Raw genomic sequence first — 22,091 nt, forward strand, 5'->3', positions numbered from 1 at the left:
TGCTACAAGCATAGTTCAGTTGTACTGTTCTGTGTTAGTTACATGTCTCACACTGGTAACTCTACCTTCTAATTAAAATAGGCTCCGGAGGCAGATTCTGAGGGAGATCAGTTTCTGGCCCATAGATATTAACAGCTTGTTTACATGTTAAGAAAAATGTGGATTCCTCTGGAATAAGACATCGGATCACAGATCTCAGGGTATCATTTTGCTATAGGTATATATGGATGTATTTGTGTTGGACTTAATCCTTCCACTTTTTTAAGCTGGAGGAAAAAGAATCTTTAATCATATTCCGACCCACAAAATGAAATGCTCATGTATTTACTGATGAGATGCATAATTTTGCTTTGTTCAGTGCAATTTTCCATTGTGTGATGTGTCATCATAGTTTATTATATCGGTGCACTCCAGAGACTCCTATGTGACCATAAGATGATATTTTTTATGTTTGTGTTTTTTCATTTTCCGTACGATCATCTATATTTAAAAAAAATATATATATCAGAAAACTTTTGATTTGTCACACTGGACTCTAAGCCTAATTTTAGGGTCATGCTTATTGTTCTGTACAGAAGACTTTTCAGCAGCCTCATTGTCATCACAGGAAAAATACAGTGAAAGGTAACAGCTCTGTATACAATAGATAAAACAGGATCGACTATTCACAAGCGGTGATGTGACCGCCTCAGCGTCTGTCAGTCTATTGCTGGTAATGTTCATTGTTTTTCCCACAGGAACAAAGTGCGAGTCTAATATTAGGCCTAACAGCGAGTGTGAAAATTGCAAGATTTTTTTTTACTTTTTTTTTTAAATACCTTTAATATAAAATTCTGATTTAAAAGGAATCTGTCATTAGATGCTGCCCGAAAAATGTGCAGCATGAGTCAGCCGGGCTGCATAGTGACAGCCAGGTATGCTTTACGGCTTAGTCACAGTGTTTGTATGCCAAAGCCAGGAGTGGAACGTTCAGAAAAAATATCATTGAAAGATTCCTAGCTGTTCTATGTTTTGGAGACTCTCCTGGTTTTGGCATAGAAATACTAATCAAAAATACTTGTGTGAATAAAGCCTTGCTCTGGTATTTCAGTTTGAAGATCCGTCCAAGGACCATAGGGAGACACCTGGCTAGTCGGGGGCCATGCTTGCTCGGCTAATCTGGTTTCTTCCTATAGTCCCCAGCTGGCTCTTCATTTTCTCTGTAGCGTAGCATCGTTTCGGAGGACATATACCGGGCTATAACCTTGCAGCCCGGCTCTGATTCATGCTGTATCTGGATCTAACTGCCTTTTAAACAAAAGGTTAATTTTCTGCTGACACCTTCCCTTTAATACAAGCCTCATAAGCCATTTCTGAGTAGTTACAAAAGTGTCAGTTTGATCCATTCTGGAACCATTTTAAGGATGTCCACCCCTTTGGATCTTTTCCCACAACCCCTGCAATATCGCCACTGTGTCAGGTAGAAAGCTGTGCTTCATATGTGGTCTGATGGATCTCGGCTGCAGCTGGTTTATCTAAGTTTCCATTGTATTCACTAGACCAACCAGAAGAGAAGCTGAAGGTAAAGAATGCTGCGGACCATTGTCGGAGGATACTCAATCATGTCAACCAGGCTGTCAAAGAAGCGGAGAACAAGCAGGTGAGCTGGGAACAGGTAACGGCTAATAGCTAACTGTAAAGAGACCAGAGCTCTCTTGTGATGACACATGATGGTTTCTTTAGTTTGGATTCACTATAAATATATAATGGGAGCCGTAACATTGCGGTGTATCCTCTGCACAGTGCCCCCCACTGACGTCTGCTGCTTTTGTCTTTTATTAAGAGCGGAAAATATAACGCTGCGACGGCTCTGGTTTTTCCTTGAAAAAAAAACTTATTGAATTTGCATCAGTTCCTGTTACAGATGCGAACATGGGTTTAACCCCTTACCGAAATCTGCCGTTATATACGGTGCAAGTCGGTAGTGGATGTAATAGAGCGGGCTCTCGTGGACAGCCCACCTCATACCTGGCAGGTGATGGCTGTGACGCAGCCAGGATCTGCCTCTAACAGCCGCGGGATAGAGCGAAGCTTAACAGCGTCACTTAATGTGCCAATCGGCGCCCCCGTGACTGCGATCGCGGGTCGATGATGGGTTGCTATGACAGCCAGGGGTCTGTTGAAGACCTCCGAGCCTGTCATCACATAGCTGTGCGAAACCCAGCCTGTGGCCGGGCTTCAAGGGAGATCATGATTTTTCCCATATGCAGGATTACTGTGGTATTACTGTGTACAGCCTAAGCGATCAGATGATCGCAAGTTCAAGTGCCCAAAGGGGACTTATAATGAACATAGTGAAAAGTTAAAAAATAGTCTAAAAGTTCAGCTTGCCATCCTTTTCCCCCATTAAAAATAGATAATGAAAAAATGCGCATTTTTATTATTGCCACGTATACAAAAGTCTGGTCTATTAAAATCTAAAAATAATTAACCTGATCAAAGCGATCAAAATGCCATGTCTAGCCTAAAATGTGATCAACAAAAACGTGGTCATGACCCGCAAAAAATAAGCCCTCACTCAGCTCCATAGACCAAAGAATGAAAACGTTACGAGTCTCAGAAAATGGCAACACCATCAAAAATGTATTTCGTTTTACAAGTTTTCCCTTTTTTTGGTCCGCCACTAAAATAATAAAAAAAAAAACCTGGACAAATTTGGTATTACCGTAATCATTCCGATGAGAATCTTATTGCTAGGTAATTTTTACTACACAATGTACGCCATAAAAACAATTCCCAAAAATGTCAGAATTGCTTTTTTTCCCCGCAATTTCACTGCACTTGGATTTTTTTTCCCATTTGCCAGAACCCTATATTGTAAAATAAATGTCACTGAAAAGTACAACATGTCCTGCAAAGAAACAAGCCCCCATACGTCATGTGGGTAAAAAAGTTATTGCTCGTTGAAGGAGGGGTGGGAAAACCACAAATACAGAAATTGTCCTAGCTGGGCAGGACTGGAGGGCCCATTCTGAGCAGAACATACGGGCAGCCTATAGAGGCTTGTGTTCTTTGATCAGTGGTCGGCCCATCGGATTGCTTCAGACCTCTTCACCGTTTATTGGGATTTTCTGTTATTGATGTCACTGTTGATGTGCGATTCCCTCGTGCCAGTGACATGGCTGCCCCCTGAGCTTTCTATAAGCTGGCAGTGTTGTGTGATTGCACTACTGATTAGTGATGGCTGGCACTGCTGTGTGATTGCACTACTGATTAGTGATGGCTGGCAGTGCTGTGTGATTGCACTACTGATTAGTGATGGCTGGCAGTGCTGTGTGATTGCACTACTGATTAGTGATGGCTGGCACTGCTGTGTGATTGCACTACTGATTAGTGATGGCTGGCACTGCTGTGAGATTGCACTACTGATTAGTGATGGCTGGCAGTGCTGTGTAATTGCACTACTGATTAGTGATGGCTGGCAGTGCTGTGTGATTGCACTACTGATTAGTGATGGCTGGCAGTGCTGTGTAATTGCACTACTGATTAGTGATGGCTGGCAGTGCTGTGTGATTGCACTACTGATTAGTGATGGCTGGCAGTGCTGTGTAATTGCACTACTGATTAGTGATGGCTGGCAGTGCTGTGTGATTGCACTACTGATTAGTGATGGCTGGCACTGCTGTGTGATTGCACTACTGATTAGTGATGGCTGGCACTGCTGTGTGATTGCACTACTGATTAGTGATGGCTGGCACTGCTGTGTGATTGCACTACTGATTAGTGATGGCTGGCACTGCTGTGAGATTGCACTACTGATTAGTGATGGCTGGCAGTGCTGTGTGATTGCACTACTGATTAGTGATGGCTGGCAGTGCTGTGTGATTGCACTACTGATTAGTGATGGCTGGCACTGCTGTGTGATTGCACTACTGATTAGTGATGGCTGGCACTGCTGTGTGATTGCACTACTGATTAGTGATGGCTGGCACTGCTGTGTGATTGCACTACTGATTAGTGATCGCTGGCAGTGCGGGATGATGGGGGAAGAGTTAGTGATTTCACTGTCCATTCCAGGTTTAAAGGGGTTGTTCATGCTTGGGGCAAAAGTCTGCAGCCTGTCTCTGTGACTGCAGAATCCTGACACAGCTGGCAGTGCGCACACTCAGGATCCCCGGGTATTGCTGGTACAGAGGGCGGCCGTGTACCCACTAGACATGTTCAGCTTCTCCCAGACACATCCAGTCAGCATGTGTCTGCAAGTGTGCACACATGGTAACTTATAGTGGCTGCATACTTGTGTCCCAAGCCTGGACAACACCTTTAAGACTCTTAACTTGACTGTAAAGCCTCCTTCTCTTTCTGTGGAGAGGAAGTGGGTGCCGTTCTGTTGGTTGATGACCATCTTTAAGAAAGCCCATAGCAGAAAATGAGTTCATATAAAGCTATCTAAAAGGAACTTCTGGTGGCCGACAATCGTGTCCTTTAAACCCGGTACTCAGTATTTGTATCTGCTTCCAGAGACTTGAAGACTACCAGCGAAGACTTGACCTGTCGTACCTGAAGCCGGGGGAGTATCCAATGATTGATGAGTTAAGGGTAAGCCGTTCCCAATCATTAGCTGGTGCTGTTATACTGTTTATAGAGCAATGTCTGTATTCTGCACTCTCCATGCTCCGCTCTGCCATGGCTTATATACCTGCATCATCGTATTCCCACTTGCAGATCACAAGCTGATATGTTGCAGCGCGCTGTGTATACCGCCAGTGCCCTGACTACGGCATTACTGCTGCTCGTGCCCTTTGTGCTCATAATGATCGGTGACCGTTCTGTCCCTGCACTGCTGAGATCACCGGGAACGCCAAGGGCTAATTGTGGGCACAGGATGGCAATATATGGGGCTCAATGAGCACATGGGCAGTATATAACAATGGACCTTCCTTTATTTGCCTTGGTTATTACATGGCTAACCAGCTCTAACAGTCTCTAGATTTTTACCATAGCAATAGCTTTAATAGTAATTCTTTATGGGTGTTTTCCACTTTTTGGGACATTTTGAATGCAGGTATATGGGACTAAAAATGATGTTTAATGAAACTCAGTTGCAAATATATTGCGCCATTTTGCTCTTTTTCCCCGACAGTCAACTATAGTGTAGTGTTCGGTCATGAATGAACTGAGAGGAGCTCAGAAATGGGTCAGTTATAGACCTAGCAGCCGACTGACAGATTCTCAGTCAACTCATTCTGCAGCCATTCTCACTCATTGGGAAAGTGTGCAGTGGATGCTAGGTGTGACGCGGTGGGTAACGCTGCCCACAACCCAGCGGCCACCTCGGGGACCCCAACGCTGAGTCTCACCTCACTTGTCGTGATGTCAGCGCGGGGTCACGTGATTCCTGAGAGTGGCCACCGATAGCGCCTCTCACAGGCATGATCAGCAACACAAGGTATTTACAGAGATACTTATGCCCACAGGCTGAATACATTGGCAATTAAAAAAAGTTCCGGACAACTTCTTTAACCACTTCGCGCCAGAGCCTGTTTTTGCCTTCGTGACCGGGCCAATTTTTTCAATTCTGACCACTGTCACTTTATGAAGTAATTACTCTGGAACGCTTCAACGGATCCCCCTGATTCTGAGAATGTTTTTTCGTGACATATTGTACTTCATGATAGTGGTAAAATTTCTTCGATATCACTTGCGTTTTTTTGTGAAAAAATCGGAAATTTGGCGAAAATGTTGAAAATTTTGCAATTTTCAAACTTTGAATTTTCATGCCCTTAAATCAGATAGATATGTCACACAAAATAGTTAATAAATAACATTTCCCACATGTCTACTTTACATCAGCACAATTTTGGAACCATAATTTTTTTTTGTTGGGGAGCTATAAGGGTTAAAAGTTGACCAGCGATTTCTCATTTTTCCAACAAAATTTACAAGAACATTTTTTTAGGGACCACATCATATTTGAAGTCACTTTGAGGGGTCTTTATGACAGAAAATACCCAAAAGTGACACCATTCTAAAAACTGCACCCCTCAAGGTGCTCAAAACCACATTCAAGAACTTTATTAACCCTTCAGGTGCTTCACGGGAATTTTTGGAATGTGGAAGAAAAAAATTAACATTTAACGTTTTTCACAAAAATGTTACTTTAGACCCAATTTTTTTTTATTTTCGCAGGGGTAACCGGAAAAAATGGACCCCAAAATTTTTGGTGCAATTTCTCTTGAGCGCGCTGATACCCCATATGTGAGGGAAAACCACTGTTTGGGCGCACGGCAGGGTTTGAAAGGGAAGGAGCGCCATTAGACTTTTTGAATGTAAAATTTGTTTGAATAATTAGCGGACGCCATGTTGCATTTGGGGAGCCCCTGATGTGCCTAAACAGTGGAACCCCCCACAAGTGACACCATTTTGGAAACTAGACCCCTTAGGGAACTTATCTAGATGTGTGGTGAGCACCTTGAACCCCAAGGTGCTTCACAGAAGTTTATAATATTGAGCTGTAAAAATAAAATTTTCACATTTGTCCCACAAAAACGTTTTTCATCCCTTAATTTTGCGTTATCATAAGGGTAATAGGATAAATTGCACCATGAAATTTGTTGTGCAATTTCTCCTGAACACGCCGATACCCCATATGAGGAGGCAAACCACTGTTTGAGCGCACGGCCGGGTTTGAAAGGGAAGGAGCGCCATTTGAATTGCACCATGAAATTTGTTGTGCAATTTCTCCTGAGTACGCTGATACCCCATATGTGGGGGAAAACCACTGCTTTGGTGTACGGCAGGGTTCGAAAGAGAAAGGAGCGCTATGTTGGCTGGGATAGGTTGCAGACACCATGTCACATTTGAAGAGTCGCTGACATGCCGAAACAGCAGAAACCCCCACAAGTGACCCCATTTTGTAAACTACACCTCTCAAGGAATTCATCTAGGGAAGTAGTGAGTATTTTTTAATTTTTAAATTTATACCATTGGGCAGTGAAAAAAGCATAATAATATTTTTACCACAAAAAAATTTTACCCTCAGATTTTACATTTTCACACAGGGCAATGGGTAAAAATGGTGCTGAAATGTGTCACACAATTTCTTCTAAAAGTGGCAATACCCCATATGTGGCTGTATCGTACCGCTTAGCCATACGGCGAGATCTGGGGGGGGACGGAGCGCTATTTGACAATTGGAGAACAAATTATTGTAGAATAGGCATTTGGATTTGGGAGCACAAAATTTTCTGAATTTCTTTTGGGGGTCAAGGGCCATTTCGCTTTTCCAGAGCCTTTCTGCTACCAGTAACTTGGAAGTCCCTTTATATTTTTAACAGATGACGGACCTGAGTGGGGACTAGCTTTTTTTGAGGACGGAGTTGAAGCTTTTATTGGGAACATTTTACGTAACATTTATCCGGCGCTCGAGGCTGAGCACTTACATCGGGGTTTCCATCTAAATTTCCAAGTGATGTAATTCAGATGAAACCCCTGCCGGATCCATTTACTGTAATGAGGCAGCAGAGTTACTCAGGACTCCGTCTGGCCACTTTTATGCACGCCTAAAACAAATGACACCGTGCGATCACAGGCCAGACGGCATCCACAGTGGCCTATATCTGCCTCATTACAGGGAATCTTCTGTCATGGGTTCTGGCTTAATCACGTATTTCAGAGATTGACACAGAAACTCTGGTGTAAGTGCTCAGCGCAGAGCGCAGGATAAATGTGGGCAGAGCCTTACTGCGATCTTTGGGAGACATAATAAACAAATCAGTAGCAGGTGAAGAATTGGTTTTATTTATTTTTTACGCCGTTCCTTGTGTGATATAATTGATTAGATTACTTTATTCTTCGGGTCGGTGCGATTACAGAGATACCAGATTTATATCGGGCTTTTATGACTGACAACTGACAGCTGACAGCTGACTGACACTAAGACGCTTTTTTTTTGCAAAATCTAGTTTTTGCATCGCCATATTTTGAGAGCTATAATTTTTCCATATTTCGGCCGACAGTCATGTGATGGCTTGTTTTTTGCGGGACGAGTTGACATTTTTATTGGTACCATTTTTGGGTACGTGACATTTTTTGATCGCTTTCTATTCCGTTTTTTGGGAGGTAAAATTAACAAAAACCAACAATTCAGAAATTGTTTTTTGAGGGTTTTTTTTATGCCGTTCTGCGTGTGGTAAAAGTGATCAGGCAGTGTTATTCTTCGCGTCAGTACGTTTACAGCGATACTACACTTACCGTATTTTTTTTTATGTTTTGGCGCTTTTACACAATAAAACAATTTTATATAAAAAATATTTTTTTGCATTGCTTTATTCTGAGCACTATAACTTTTTTTTTATTTTTCGGCTGATGGAGCTGTATGGCGGCTTTTTTTTTGCGGAACAAGATGACGTTTTCAGCGGTAGCATTTTTATTTCCATTTTGCCTTTTGATCGCATTTTTTTCCACTTTTTGTTTGGCGATATGATGAAAAAGCATATTTTTTGCTCCGTTTTTTATTTATTTTTATTACAGTGTGCACAGAAGGAGTTAATTAGTGTGACTGTTTTATAGATCGGGTTGTTTCGGACGCGGCGATACCAAATATGTGTACTTTTTTTGGTTTTGCATAAATATACGGATTTATTGGTTTAATATTTTATTTATTTTTATTTTGTGATTTTTATTTTTTTTTACTTTTTTTTTTACATTTTTACTTAGTCCCTGTATGGGACATTAATTTTTATTTTTCTGATCACTGATCTCATGCAATGTAATAGACATGTATTACATTACATGAGATCTTTGCTGACTGTTTCACAGTCAGTGTGTCCTGCCAGGCTTCAGCTGCAGGCTGACCCTGGCAGGACACCATATATGGCAGATCTGGAGACGGTCATGTGACCTCCAGCTGCCATAGCAACGCCAGGTCCTGGAAGCTATCAGGGGTCGTCGGAGAGGTAAGTAAGACGACCCCCTCTCCTCTGTCTATCTTCTATATGCCGCGATCACTATAGATCGCGGCATATAGAACATAGCAAAGGGTTAACATCATTGGGTCCTGATGATGTCCCCTGTCAGAGCTAACGCTCTGCACCGGAATCGCAGCGCTTGCAGGACCCTGGGGGTCCTGAGCGCTGCGAGACCACCCACCGTTTTTAAACGTCGGCGCTGCACAGAACCCAGCAAGCGCCGACGTTTATCTACAGTGGGCCGTCGCGAAGCGGTTAATTACAGATTGTGATATGGAAAAAACATGGCCAAAAATATTTAAAAAAAATAAATAAATTTCACACGGCCTGATACATTAGGTCATTATCAGGTGACATATTCCCTTTAAGTCTTACAAGGATTAAATGTAACCCCCACTATGCGATCCCATCTATACCAATTACTTCTGGGAAAGGATTGGGAATGGGATATGCTAATTATCCCCTGTCCTGGATTATTCCGACTTTCACAAATCTAGCAATGGAGAGAAGATTAATTGCATTTTTGCTGATAAATATGCAGCCATCTGTTTCAATGATTGCGGCCTTTTAATATTCACTGTAGGCAACCCCATTTAAAGCAGTATATTTGTGGTGCGTTGTTTTTGTATGTTTGAAACTTTTATATATATATATATATATATATATATATATATATATATATATATATATATATATATATATATATATATATATATATATATATATATATATATATATATATGAGGCTGTGCCATTCTGTGTCTGCTAAAAGTCACTTTCTTACCAGAATAAACTGCAGTCCAGCGTAGGGTGACATTCACATTCCTCAGAAATACATTAGCACTATAAAAGTGAATGCAGACGGAATGTGGCAAGATCACCATGGCAACCAAACTCATTTTAGTTTGAAAATAAAATGGATGTGGTTGGTTGCTGAGGATGTTCCCACTGTTGTCCTGCTCCAGACTGAGCATGTACAAACTGGTCGGACATACAACAGATTTTCCAGATGGAATATTCTACATTCAGTTCATTGTAGGTAAGAAAATCTAAAGAGTAAATTGATCGACTCTGCAGCGGTGACATGTAATGCAACAAGGGATGGACAGGGAGATGCAGTAAATTCTTGATTTCCATGGAGAGACCGCGAGGATGTGCCCCAAAAGTAGTCACTATTGTCCTTGCCATACAAGATAGCAAAGTCTTCAAACATGAAAGTCCTGATGAGCACTGTAGTGTGTGTGTATATACAGTGACCTGTGCAAGTATTGCCCAGCAGTTTCTATTACGAGCCTTCATGAGACACCGTCTTTTAAACATTGCTTAAAGGGAAACCTGTCACCAAGTCAAAAGTGGCTAGCTTTTGCTCTTTTTCTGTTCTTGCTACTCACCTGAGTATCCCATTTTTGCTTTTTTTAAATCCACCATACGGTTCCAGAGATACAAGCCTTTTTATTCAGTGCAAATTTTTGTCTGCACTAGGGGGGCGTGGCTCACCAGATGCTCTGGGGGTGTGTCTGTAGGCAGCTTCTACGTTGTCACCCTGTAAGCCACGCCCCCTTAGTAAAGACTAAAAAATTTGCACTAAATTAAAAAAAAAAAAAAAAAAGCCTGTATCTCTCGAACAAAATGGCAGATTTTAAAAAAGAAAAAACTGAATACTCAGTAGAGGAGCAGGAAGAAAATAAGAGCAAAAACTGTTAGTTTCTGACCTGATGACAGGTCCACTTTAAGGTAATTTACCTATGAAGCATGCTGCATGCACAGTGAATGGTGGGCTATCAAGTAGTTTGTTAGTTATGTAGTCATGTAGAGATGATTAATTGCATTTTCTACGACAAATATGCAAACATCTGCTTCATTAATACTCGTTAGCAATCTTAATATTCATTGCGGGGAGCCATATTCATAATGATTTGCGAGTAATGGTTCCGCGGTGTGTGCTATAGTACAAGGTCTGTGACAGATAATGAAATCTTACATTTCTAAATTCGTGTTTGCCGTTTCCAGCAGAGCATTTCAGAAGATGAAATTTATAGTAACGATGTTTTTACCAAGTCACTTATTGCTGCCTGGCTTTCCAGGAAGGTAAATAAAGCTGCTGCCGGCCTAGTTACATGACGCGCGTTTCCTGCAAACCCAAACCATAATGAATTATACCAGCATGTAAATTAGGAAAGTGATTAGAAATGACAGATGAAAGCGATGCTTATTGTTTGGAAAAATTATCTGTGATGCATGCAAATTTTAGGCATACCTCATGCTGTACGTCTTCACCTTCTAGATAAATTGCCATATGAAAAGTCTTGGGCTCTTTTCTTAAAGGGTTTGAAACCCAATAACAAACATTAAAGCTCACAAAACATTGTTTCCATATGGAATTATTTAAATAAAATGCTGCTGTGTCTAGATATTGCAATTACACACTTGTCACGGCACCCCCTGATGTCAGTTTCACTCATTTTCTGAACGTCCACCTAATGTCCAGTATTGATCAGCATATTCTGGAGCACCAACTCTTATTCAGTACCCTGCACAGTACTGGTGGCCACTTTGCTCGCGTAAAAGGTGATCCTGGCAGGCTGACTGAGGTACTGTGCATGTATGACCTCTAGCGCTGGACTTTTTAAAGGGGTGTTTTCAACTTTGAACGCTATCCCCCATTCTTGGCATAGGGGATAAATTCCTGATCTCTAGAGGTCCAACTGATGGGACCTCCACTGACCCTGAGAGCTGGGGCTCTGAAGAACCTGTGTGAATGGAGCTGAGGTTGACGTGCTGCGAATGTCTGTCTTTGGCGGTCCATTAGAAATGAATGAAACAGCGGTGCTCATGATTTGTAGGGTCCCATTGGTCAGATCTCCAGGAATTGGGAAGCTTTTCTCTATCCCATGGATAAGGAATAATTTTCAAACTTTAGAACACTCCTTTATAGGGATATTCAGACAATCAAAGGGACATAAGGGGGCACCATGACAGGCATGTAAAAACATTGGGTGCAATTCAGCATTTGCAGGTTTAAGTTACTTATTTATTTTTTTTTTTTTGCTTGTGACACTCTTCTATAAACTACCTGACATCATGATTCTCCAGGTCCGTACGATTACAGCGAAACCTAACTCTGCCCCACCTGATGGTGTTAGAGGCAGATGATGGCTGAATATCACAGCCATCACCTGCTGGCTATGCAGCGGTTGGCTCAGCCTCCGAGCCCCCTCCATATAGTCGCTCCCAACCTGTGTCGTACATGTATGGCAGATGTTGGGACAAGGTTAAAAAAGGTGCAAGTTTCAAAGAAAAATAAGGTGCAAGTGAAAAACACACAAAACTAGACAAAAAAAGGTGCAAATGCAATAATGAATGAGGTCCATTATCTGGATACAAGAGCATCTGAAAACTTGTGTGTTGTAACAGAGGAAATTACAGTTAGTGTGAGCAGTGAGAGCAATGATAGATCTACTGTGACCAAAAAATCTCTTATAGGTGGGTTTTGACAGCATCTATAGCAATGCAGACTGTTATTCTTGCTGTCAAAAATCCTGGAACCTCCAGGGGAGTGTGAAGTGGTGTGAACCAAGGCTGAGTGTGTAACTATTCCTGCTGCTCTGGTGAGAATGGGGCATAGTGGGACTGCAGTACTGATCGGTTCAGCGCCTGCTGTAGCGTGGGGAATCATTGCTCCAATGACTATGGATGCGGTCACATGTACTGATTTTTGACTGTGGATTTGCTACAGACTTCACTCTATGCATTGCAAAAGGAAACCTTTGCATTGCAGTCTTTAGCATGAATTGACATGCTGCAGATTTCGGATCTGCACCTCAGGTGAGCTTACACTGCAGACTGTTTTTGCAGCTTGTGGATGAGATTTGGAAATATTGTATCCACTTTGGCTATTGTGAAGTCCACTCCATACAGTGGTGGCCAAAAGTATTGGCACCCCTGAAATTCTGTCAGATAATACTCAGCTTCTTCCTGAAAATGATTGCAATCACAAATTCTTTGGTATTATTATCTTCATTTAATTTGTCTTCAATGAAAAAACACAAAAAGAATTGTCCTAAAGCCAAATTGGATATAATTCCACACCAAACCTAAAAAAGAGGGTGGACAAAAGTATTGGCACTGTTTGAAAAATCATGTGATGCTTCTCTAATTCGTGTAATTAACAGCACCTGTAACTGACCTGTGGCTCCTAACAGGTGTTGGCAATAACTAAATCACACTTGCAGCCAGTTAACATGGATTAAAGTTGACTCAACCTCTGTCCTGTGTCCTTGTGTGTACCACATTGAGCATGGAGAAAAGAAAGAAGACCAAAGAACTGTCTGAGGACTTGAGAAACCAAATTGTGAGGAAGCATGAGCAATCTCAAGGCTACAAGTCCATCTCCAAAGACCTGAATGTTCCTGTGTCTTCCGTGCACAGTGTCATCAAGAAGTTTAAAACCCATGGCACTGTGGCTAACCTCCTTAGATGTGGACGGAAAAGAAAAATTGACAAGAGATTTCAACGCAAGATTGTGCGGATTATGGATAGAGAACCTTGACTAACATCCAAACAAGTTCAAGCTGCCCTGCAGTCCGAGGGTACAACAGTGTCAACCCGTACTATCCGTCGGCATCTTAATGAAAAGGGACTGTATGGTAGGATACCCAGGAAGACCCCACTTCTTACCCCGAGACAAAAAAAAAGCCAGGCTGGAGTTTGCCAAAACTTACCTGAGAAAGCCTAAAACGTTTTGGAAGAATGTTCTCTGGTCAGATGAGACAAAAGTAGAGCTTTTTGGGAAAAAGCATCAACATAGAGTGTACAGGAAAAAAAAAGAGGCATTCAAAGAAAAGAACACGGTCCCTACAGTCAAACATGGCGGAGGTTCCCTGATGTTTTGGGGTTGCTTTACTGCCTCTGGCACTGGACTGCTTGACCGTGTGCATGGCATTATGAAGTCTGAACACTACCAACAAATTTTGCAGCATAATGTAGGGCCCAGTGTGAGAAAGCTGGGTCTCTCTCAGAGGTCATGGGTCTTCCAGCAGGACAATGACCCAAAACACACTTCCAAAAGCACTATAAAATGGTTTGAGAGAAAGCACTGGAGACTTCTAAGGTGGCCAGCAATGAGTCCAGACCTGAATCCCATAGAACACCTGTGGAGAGATCTCAAAATGGCAGTTTGGAGAAGGCACCCTTCAAATATCAGGGACCTGGAGCAGTTTGCCAAAGAAGAATGGTCTACAATTCCAGCAGAGCATTGTAAGAAACTCATTGATGGTTACCGGAAGCGGTTGTTCGCAGTTATTTTGGCTAAAGGTTGTGCAACCAAGTATTAGGCTGAGGGTGCCAATACTTTTGTCCGGCCCTTTTTTGGAGTTTTGTGTGAAATGATCAATGATTTGATTTTTGCTTCATTCTCTTTTGTGTTTTTTCCTTGCAAGCAAATCAAATGAAGATAATAACACCAAAGAATCTTGATTGCAATCATTTTCAGGAAGAAACTGAGTATTATCTGACAGAATTGCAGGGGTGCCAATACTTTTGGCCACCACTGTATCTGCCCCATGTAAACATAGCCTAAGGCTATGTGCCCACGATGCAGAAATGCTCCAGATTTTTCCTGAGCGTTTCTGCATCTCCCTGGCAGAAAAAAACGCATGCGGATTGTACATGCGGATTGTACATGCGGATTGTAAATGCGTTTTCCTGCCAGGGACATGCGGATGTGTAGTGTTCTTCACATGCATTTCCGCATGCCGGTTGACAAGCGCTTTTCCAAGCGATTTTAGCATCACTTGGAAAGTGCTTGACAACTTGGTCACACTATATAAATCCATGCAACCGGCATGGATTTATATAGTGTGACCGTAAAGAATGGTTAAAAATAAAAAAATAAACCTATACTTACCTTCCGATGGCCCCCGGAGTCTTGCTTCGCTCCGTCCTGTCTGCTGGCAGATCGCGGTACACTGAAGGACCTGCCGTCATATGACTAATGACGTCAGCGCAGGTTCTTCAGTCCACCACGAGCTGCCGGCATGGGAGGACGAGCGCAGCGGGGGCCATCAGAAGGTAAATATAACATTTATTTTTTATTTTATTCTTTTTTTCACAGGTTCTATGGTACCCGGGTCCGGAGGAGAGTCTCCTGTCCTCCACACCCGTGTACCATCCGCACATTGGAACGCATGGTATCCACATCTACATCTGTAGTGATGCGTAATCCATGCGTTCCAATGCAAGTCAATGGCGGCGAAAACGCAGCACTTCCGCAAAATAATTGGTAGTGCTGCGTTTTTTTTCCGCAATGATAATCCGCAGCGGAAATTTCCGCAGCATGTGCACAGCACATGCGGATTATCATTGGGGAACATGGCAGGCCTTCTACCATGCGTTTTTTAAGCGTTTCTGCAGCGTTTTTGCCGCTTCGGAAACGCTTAAAAAACGCATCGTGGGCACACAGTCTAAGTCTGTATTCCCCAACCTAAGGAACGGGAGCGACATGTGGCTCGCTGGCCCGTGATATGTGGCACGTGGCTGTCTGCCAGCTTGATGCATTCGCACCAGGTCCTGCAAACAGCCTTGAAGAGCAGGTCTCCAGATGGTGATCTTTGTGAGTAGCCCCACACAGAGGAGCAGATCTACAATATGGTAAGCTGGAGATGGGACGAGGTGCCTGAAGCTGGATGCCATGGTATGGGAGTATAGTGGGAACCCTGGATGTAAGTATGCTCCAATGGGTGGCTCAGTGGTTAGCACTGCAGACTTGCACTGCTGGGGTCCTGGGTTGAAACCCACCAAGGACAACATCTGCAAGGAGTTTGTATGTTCTCCCCGTGTTTGCATGGGTTTCCTCTGGGTTCTCTGGTTTCCTCCCACACTCCAAAGACATACTGATAGGGAATCTTTATTGTGAGCGCCGATAGTGTCTGTAAATGGCACTATATAAGTGAGTAAAATAAATATCCTTATGATGGTGGGGAAACTTTGATTTTACTGGTATTGGGGGGCACTTGGTGTCACTACTGTGGGGCACTAGATGTGGCTCAAGGTAATGAAGTTTAGGGTCCTCCGCCCTAAGTGTTCTACATGTCGAGATCAATTTGTAGAACCCAGTATGACTACACAATACAGAGATGTGAGCATTGGAAATACATGGATTTATATTACTAATGGCTGTATGGTTATATTGGACGATGATTAGAAACCCTTGTGATCGATGTAAACGCCACTCCCTTGTATGTTGTGTATAATATGAAGCATGGAGTGCAGCGAGGCAGAGCCCTTCTCATCACGGATCCCAACGAGTGAGTGGGAAGCATCAATTTGGTTTTTTCATTAGATACAGACTCATTAAAGAGATACCTCAAGTACACCAAATTGAACAGTAAATTGCAGATTTTCCATGCAGAATACACCCCAAAATATGTAGTCATTCTGCAGCATATGCTGTTGCAAAGTTGCCAGTGTACATTTGCTAATTGTTTGGCATATATTAACCAAGCGAGGGGTCTCGTCTCTGTGCAGATACAGGGACTGTGCTCTTCAGTGGTCTAGACAGCAATATACCGTGTGATCGGTGTCACTTTGATAAGAACTGGAATGGATGGAAGGGATTTTAGTGACCTTTCTGTGACCAGGTGAATGCAATCAGTGACTATTTTCTACAAGAAATGTAATTTATCAACTTAAATACTTCATGCACACAGTCACTTGTCATAAAGGGTGACCTGCATCCTACGTGGATTCATGATTAGCACAATTGTTCAGCAATGTCTTTGGTACTGATTTTGGAAAAAAAAAAAAAAAAAAAAAAAGAAATTCATGCCATTTAGAAATTGACCACCTGTTGTAATCAGGTTTTTTGTGTTACATATATTTTTTTTAATGTAAAAACGAAATTGGAAATCTTGCATTTTTCACATTGGCCTCTAACTTTCTGTTTCAGGAAACAACATGTGTACATTTTATTTATTTTACTCGTATATAGCGCCATTAATTCCACAACTCTTTACAGACATTATCGGCACTGTCCCCATTGGGGATCACAATCTACATTCCCTATCCGTATGTCTTTGGAGTGTGGGAAGAAACCAGGGAACCCGGAGGAAACCCACGCAAACACGGGGAGAACATACAAACTCCTTGCAGATGTTGTCCTTGGTGGGATTTGAACCCAGGACCCCAGTGCTGCAAGGCTGCAGTGCTAACCACTGAGCCACCGTGCTGCACTACGATGAACAGAACCCAACCTTATCTTGTATTGAAGTTTCTAATGAGTGTATGCAGAAGTCATTGTGAATGGAGAGGGGACAGGATCAGCTGTGACCTGACACCGGATCCAGCAATCACAAAAGGTTATCAGCTGTGTTTAGGTGATCCTGCCTCTGCTAATGAGGGTCTTGCTGAAGCTCTTCCTGAAAACACAGGGAGAATAAGTTTAAAATTCCCCAGTGTGAAAATTGCAAAAAAAAATTCTTCCCCATGAGAGAAAAAAATACCAAACTAAAAAAAAAACAAAACACAAAAACCTGATTTGAACATTAGGTTATTTTCTGATGATGACTTCCCTTTAAAGTCAATTAAAAAAATATATATATTTTTTATTTTAAGAGAAACCTTCAGGCTAGACAAGCATTGAGGATTTAGAGAAGTGCGTGCAGTCATGTGTTGTAGAGGTTGCGCTGGATAGTGTGGTTGTGTTGTAGCACAGGCCAGGTATTATTGTGAGCCCATCATATGTCTGCTGTCATTCCTTAATGGTTCTGTGTGGCTTCACTCGTATTGACGTGCAGGTAGAGACGTACGCTGCTTGTTCTTGGATGCGGAGAAGATACTTTATGTTGGAATCATATTTTTATCATTGATAGAAGATGTGAATCCAGTGTTGCACTGTTTATTTCCAGTCTTGGGATCACTGGCTCAGTCATGCGGAGTTGTCAGTATCATTACATGCCACCCCATTAGACCCTTGAAAGTCTCTTCAGATCTCCCTCTTTTTATCTTCCCTCCCCCGCTCAGTAAGGTTCCTCCATGCCCAGACCCCTTTGTGAAGGGCTTGCATGGCACACGTCCACTTTGTCACTCCCTCTCCAAATTCTATGCTATATCCCTATCTCAAGATTTTAGACCTCCCTGCCAAGTAAACCGGGTGCTGCCTTTTCCCCAAAAATGATTAAAGGGATCTTTACTTCCACAAACAAGATATCAATTACTGGCTAATTCCAAAAGAAAAACGACAAATCCTTATCCACTGATACACTTTATGCCATATGACAGATGCATAGTATATCAATCGGCCTTTCCGCTTTGTTGGGGATGTGGACAATCCCAAAAATGAGTTGAAGGGCGCCCTCTGCTTCACAACATGGGGGATCTTAACGCTTCACATCCACATAATTAGATTTGATGCTTTTATCACCTTGTGGATCCTCTGAAGGTGTCTTGGATACCAGGACCTCCCTAGTGGACCTCCATACCCCAGCAGGGTTGTTCTGGGGACACTCATGGCAGGGTCACTGCTCAGATTCTCCATTTTTTTTTTTCCTTTTTATTCTGCATCCTTTTCCCTCCTTTTATCTTTCTATAATTTCCTATTTTTTTCTTCCTCTTTCTCATCCTACTACTAAATACTGTTACAGACTCTGTCTTTATATATGACATCTTTTTACAGGTGTCATCCTTCTGTTGGATATTGTATTGATCCGGCTACATTTCCGCCTCAAATGTTTAATCCTAGCCTGTCCAGCTGCTTTTGCCTGATACGTCTTTGTTATTTCTTGTTGGTTTTGCATCGATCCTGAGTCTGGGATTTACTTTTATTTCATTCAGCTCTATTCTTCTAAATTAGAGAGTTAAAAAAGTGAATCTTTTCCTTTTGTATTCTGCAGAATCTGGATTTAACAAAGAGGAAGATGGTTCATGAAGGACCCTTAGCTTGGAAAGTGAATAGAGACAAGATCATTGGTAATGAATGGCGGTCTATGGAATGAAAAACAAAGAAATGATATTTCTGTTACATAAAACATTTAGAAATGAGCAGATTTGATCCAATTTTTGTCTGTGATTGAGTAGATGCAGCTGCTGACAGTCCTATTGCTATCAGCTGGTGACAATATCCGCAGGTCTCATAAATAATTGATTATAATGCTGAGGCTCTTTTTTTTTTTTTTTTTTTTCCCCTGGTTTCACAATTTCCACTAGTGCATTCTGCTGCACTATTCCATAGAGCAAAACAATAAAAACCCATCTTATACAGTGAGAACTCAGGTGAATTTGGCCTCATTTAAATTCTCATTAAATTTATCATTGCTGGGACACAGCAGCACCTGCTTCCTGGTCTGACACGCCCCCTAATGTGCTAAGCAGCTCACTGTCTATGGACTTTGTACATACAGAGAGCCTGGTGTGGGCGGGGTTAGCTTTATCAGCTCTGCTTCATGGTCAATCTAAAAACTCTGATTGCGTCACAACTGCTGCACCCAGTAAGCTAAGCGATACATCGTTGGATTCAGCTTCTCTTTGCCTACCTTACGCTGCTCTCATTTGAGGTAGCCAAAACCTGCTGACAGATTTCGTTTAAGTGAATGGGATGGTCGGTGAGGAGGTTGAGTCTATAAATGTATTTAATCTATACGCCAGGAGCTTTCCCGGTGCATATGGTAAAAGTACACTGAAGTCTCGCATATTACTGGTCAAGCCTAGGTTCATCCGAAGGGTGTGAAAGATTGCGAATTGCCAAGAGTTTGTCTTAGTTGGTGTGCAAGTAGTTAACTTGTTTTGACCAGACAACTTCTTTATCACTCATGTACAGTATAGGTGATAACTTGCTGATCTGTGTGGGTCTGACCGCTGGGATCCATATGGATTTTTTTTAAATCCCTGTTGGAATGGAGCGGCAATTCACATGCCCAACCTGCACGCCATTCATTACCCATTGGGCAACGTTCAGCTCTTTGCCAATCCCATAGGTCCAGGTTCTGGTGGTTTAATCACCACCGATCAGGTTGAATCCCATGGATGGGTGATAACTATTTTTCACAGGACAACCCCTGAAAGGTGTCTATACAGTAGCTTTGAGCCATTAAAGGGGGTTTGTCAGCACAAGATGACTGTTACAAAACAAGAACTGGCGCTCTGTGCACCTTTTGGTTTTTCTGGACAGTGCAGTGCACCCTCCCAGCTACTTGTTTTCCATCTATCTCTTACCCCTATATCGTAAAATTATAGCTCTGACTTTACAGAGGATGGAAGTAAAGGAAATGCAGCAAGTAGGTGGCAAGGTGCACAGAACTACTTGCCCATCCTGAAGGTGCACAGGACACTTAAGCTTGGTTTGAACAGTCATCTTATGTTGACAGACACACTTTAATGGTTGGTCATTGGTGTGGTACTAATTTTCCAGTTTCTTGTTTTGCTCGTCTGTAGCCTAGAATCTTGGTTATTATTGTTGATATTATCTGTGGACCAGTCTTGATTTCCCAGAATGGGCATTTTGCTTTTTTTGCACTCAGAAATGACCAGTTGCGTAGCTTAGTCTTGTTTCCTGGTGATTGTGAAAGGTCACCCTGTGGTCATCCGGTAACATCGTGAAGACGTAATGTCACATGAATCTCGCTCACAGATCTCTATACGCTGCTGTTGGAAGACATTCTGGTATTGCTTCAGAGACAGGATGACAAATTGATACTTAGATGCCACAGTAAGATCCTGGCCACCATGTCGGACAGCAAACACATCTTCAGTCCCGTCATCAAATTGAACACTGTGCTGGTTCGACAAGTAGCAACAGGTCAGTAATGGTGTGAACGTGTCTGATTATATTCATATGTATAGCTCTGACCGAGTATGTAAGATATGCCACAACATTATAAACTGTAGTTGCTCGGCCCCTGGGACCCTCGGCAGTCACCGAAATGAAGGGCGCACGGTCCTCCCTGCACTTCCCACCTATCTGGCCATAACACTGCACTTTGTTCTCAAGTCTGTGAAGGAGCTGCAGTGATGGCATATGTTACCGATATTGTGGATTTGTGTCGTTCTCTTCCCACAAAGTTCTTCCATTTATATTTTCTTCTCTTCTTTATCCACAGATAACAAGGCCCTCTTTGTTATATCCATGTCAGACAATGGAGCACAAATTTATGAGCTGATCGCGAACACCGTATCCGAGAAAAATGTGTACGTTACACTGCTGCTAACAATCAGCAATTTTTATTGCATACACATTTCTAGAAAGTAGATGAATATGTGACAAATACTATAGAACTGCTTACTGTAAAGGCTTGTATAAAGCAGAATGGGGTTGAAAGTGTAAAGAAATCAACTCCTCAGAGAAGTGTGCATTTTCATAGGGGTCTCTAGTTTACAAGACCGTTATTACTGAACCCCGAGTTAGAGGGTTTTGTCCCATAAGTATCATTGAGCGCCTACCCACAGGCTGTATGATAAATGATTGCTGGGCTCCAGCTGCTGAGACCTTCACAGATCAGAGAATGACGCTCCCAGAGCCCCCTGTTTGAATGGACTAGTACTGAGCATGTACGACCACCACTTCTATAGTCATTGAATGGTCGCACATGCCCACTAATGCACCATTCACTCAGGGCCTGTGGGACACTTGTTCTTATAATTAGGGAGGAGATCCCAGCAGTCTGACCCTCAGCAATCATAAAATTATCACCTATCCTGTGGAAATATGATAATTGTTAACCTCTTTATTACTAGTGGGGTGTTCCAGTCTCTTGACCAATATATGGGGCAGTTACAGAGTGTGCATCACTCAGGCGACCTATTAAGGTGAAAATACACTGTGCAGTGCTTTATTTCTCCTGTGGGGGTGCTGCAGAGAAGTTGAAGGTTTCCCACAGATTACAGCTGACTGCTGGAGGTCTCATGAGGGGAGGACACAGAGAGATCAGTTTACTCTAAAGGGACCTTCCTAAGAAGTAGGAATTATTCAAAACGGAGAGCCCCATTTTAGTCAGTATTTCCCAGCCATGGAACACTAGTAAGAGCAACAAGACCGGTCGTTTTTACAGGAGACAAGGCAAAAGTTAACCCTGCCTTCTCGATACTTGCCAAAAACAGTCTGTAACCAAAAAATAGCATACTTTACCTCCCCTCTGCTCCACCTCTTTTACGTAT

At 42.4% G+C, this 22,091-nt stretch overlaps 1 protein-coding gene across 4 annotated transcripts in view; it reads left to right on the top strand.

Moving 5' to 3' along the window:
* ARHGEF12 (Rho guanine nucleotide exchange factor 12) overlaps window positions 1-22,091 on the top strand; it is a 176,144-nt gene that overhangs the window by 131,282 nt on the left and 22,771 nt on the right. For all 4 annotated transcript variants that reach the window (XM_073656647.1, XM_073656648.1, XM_073656646.1 and 1 more), the window contains 5 exons: window positions 1,539-1,639; window positions 4,501-4,578; window positions 18,836-18,911; window positions 20,569-20,736; window positions 21,038-21,125. In XM_073656647.1, coding sequence (XP_073512748.1) covers window positions 1,539-1,639; window positions 4,501-4,578; window positions 18,836-18,911; window positions 20,569-20,736; window positions 21,038-21,125 — 511 coding nt within the window. The remainder of the gene's footprint in view (window positions 1-1,538; window positions 1,640-4,500; window positions 4,579-18,835; window positions 18,912-20,568; window positions 20,737-21,037; window positions 21,126-22,091) is intronic.

Source organism: Phyllobates terribilis, unplaced genomic scaffold (assembly GCF_046119375.1).
Source record: "Phyllobates terribilis strain yellow unplaced genomic scaffold, ASM4611937v1 Scaffold_12__6_contigs__length_324123572, whole genome shotgun sequence".
Lineage (NCBI taxonomy): Eukaryota > Metazoa > Chordata > Amphibia > Anura > Dendrobatidae > Phyllobates > Phyllobates terribilis.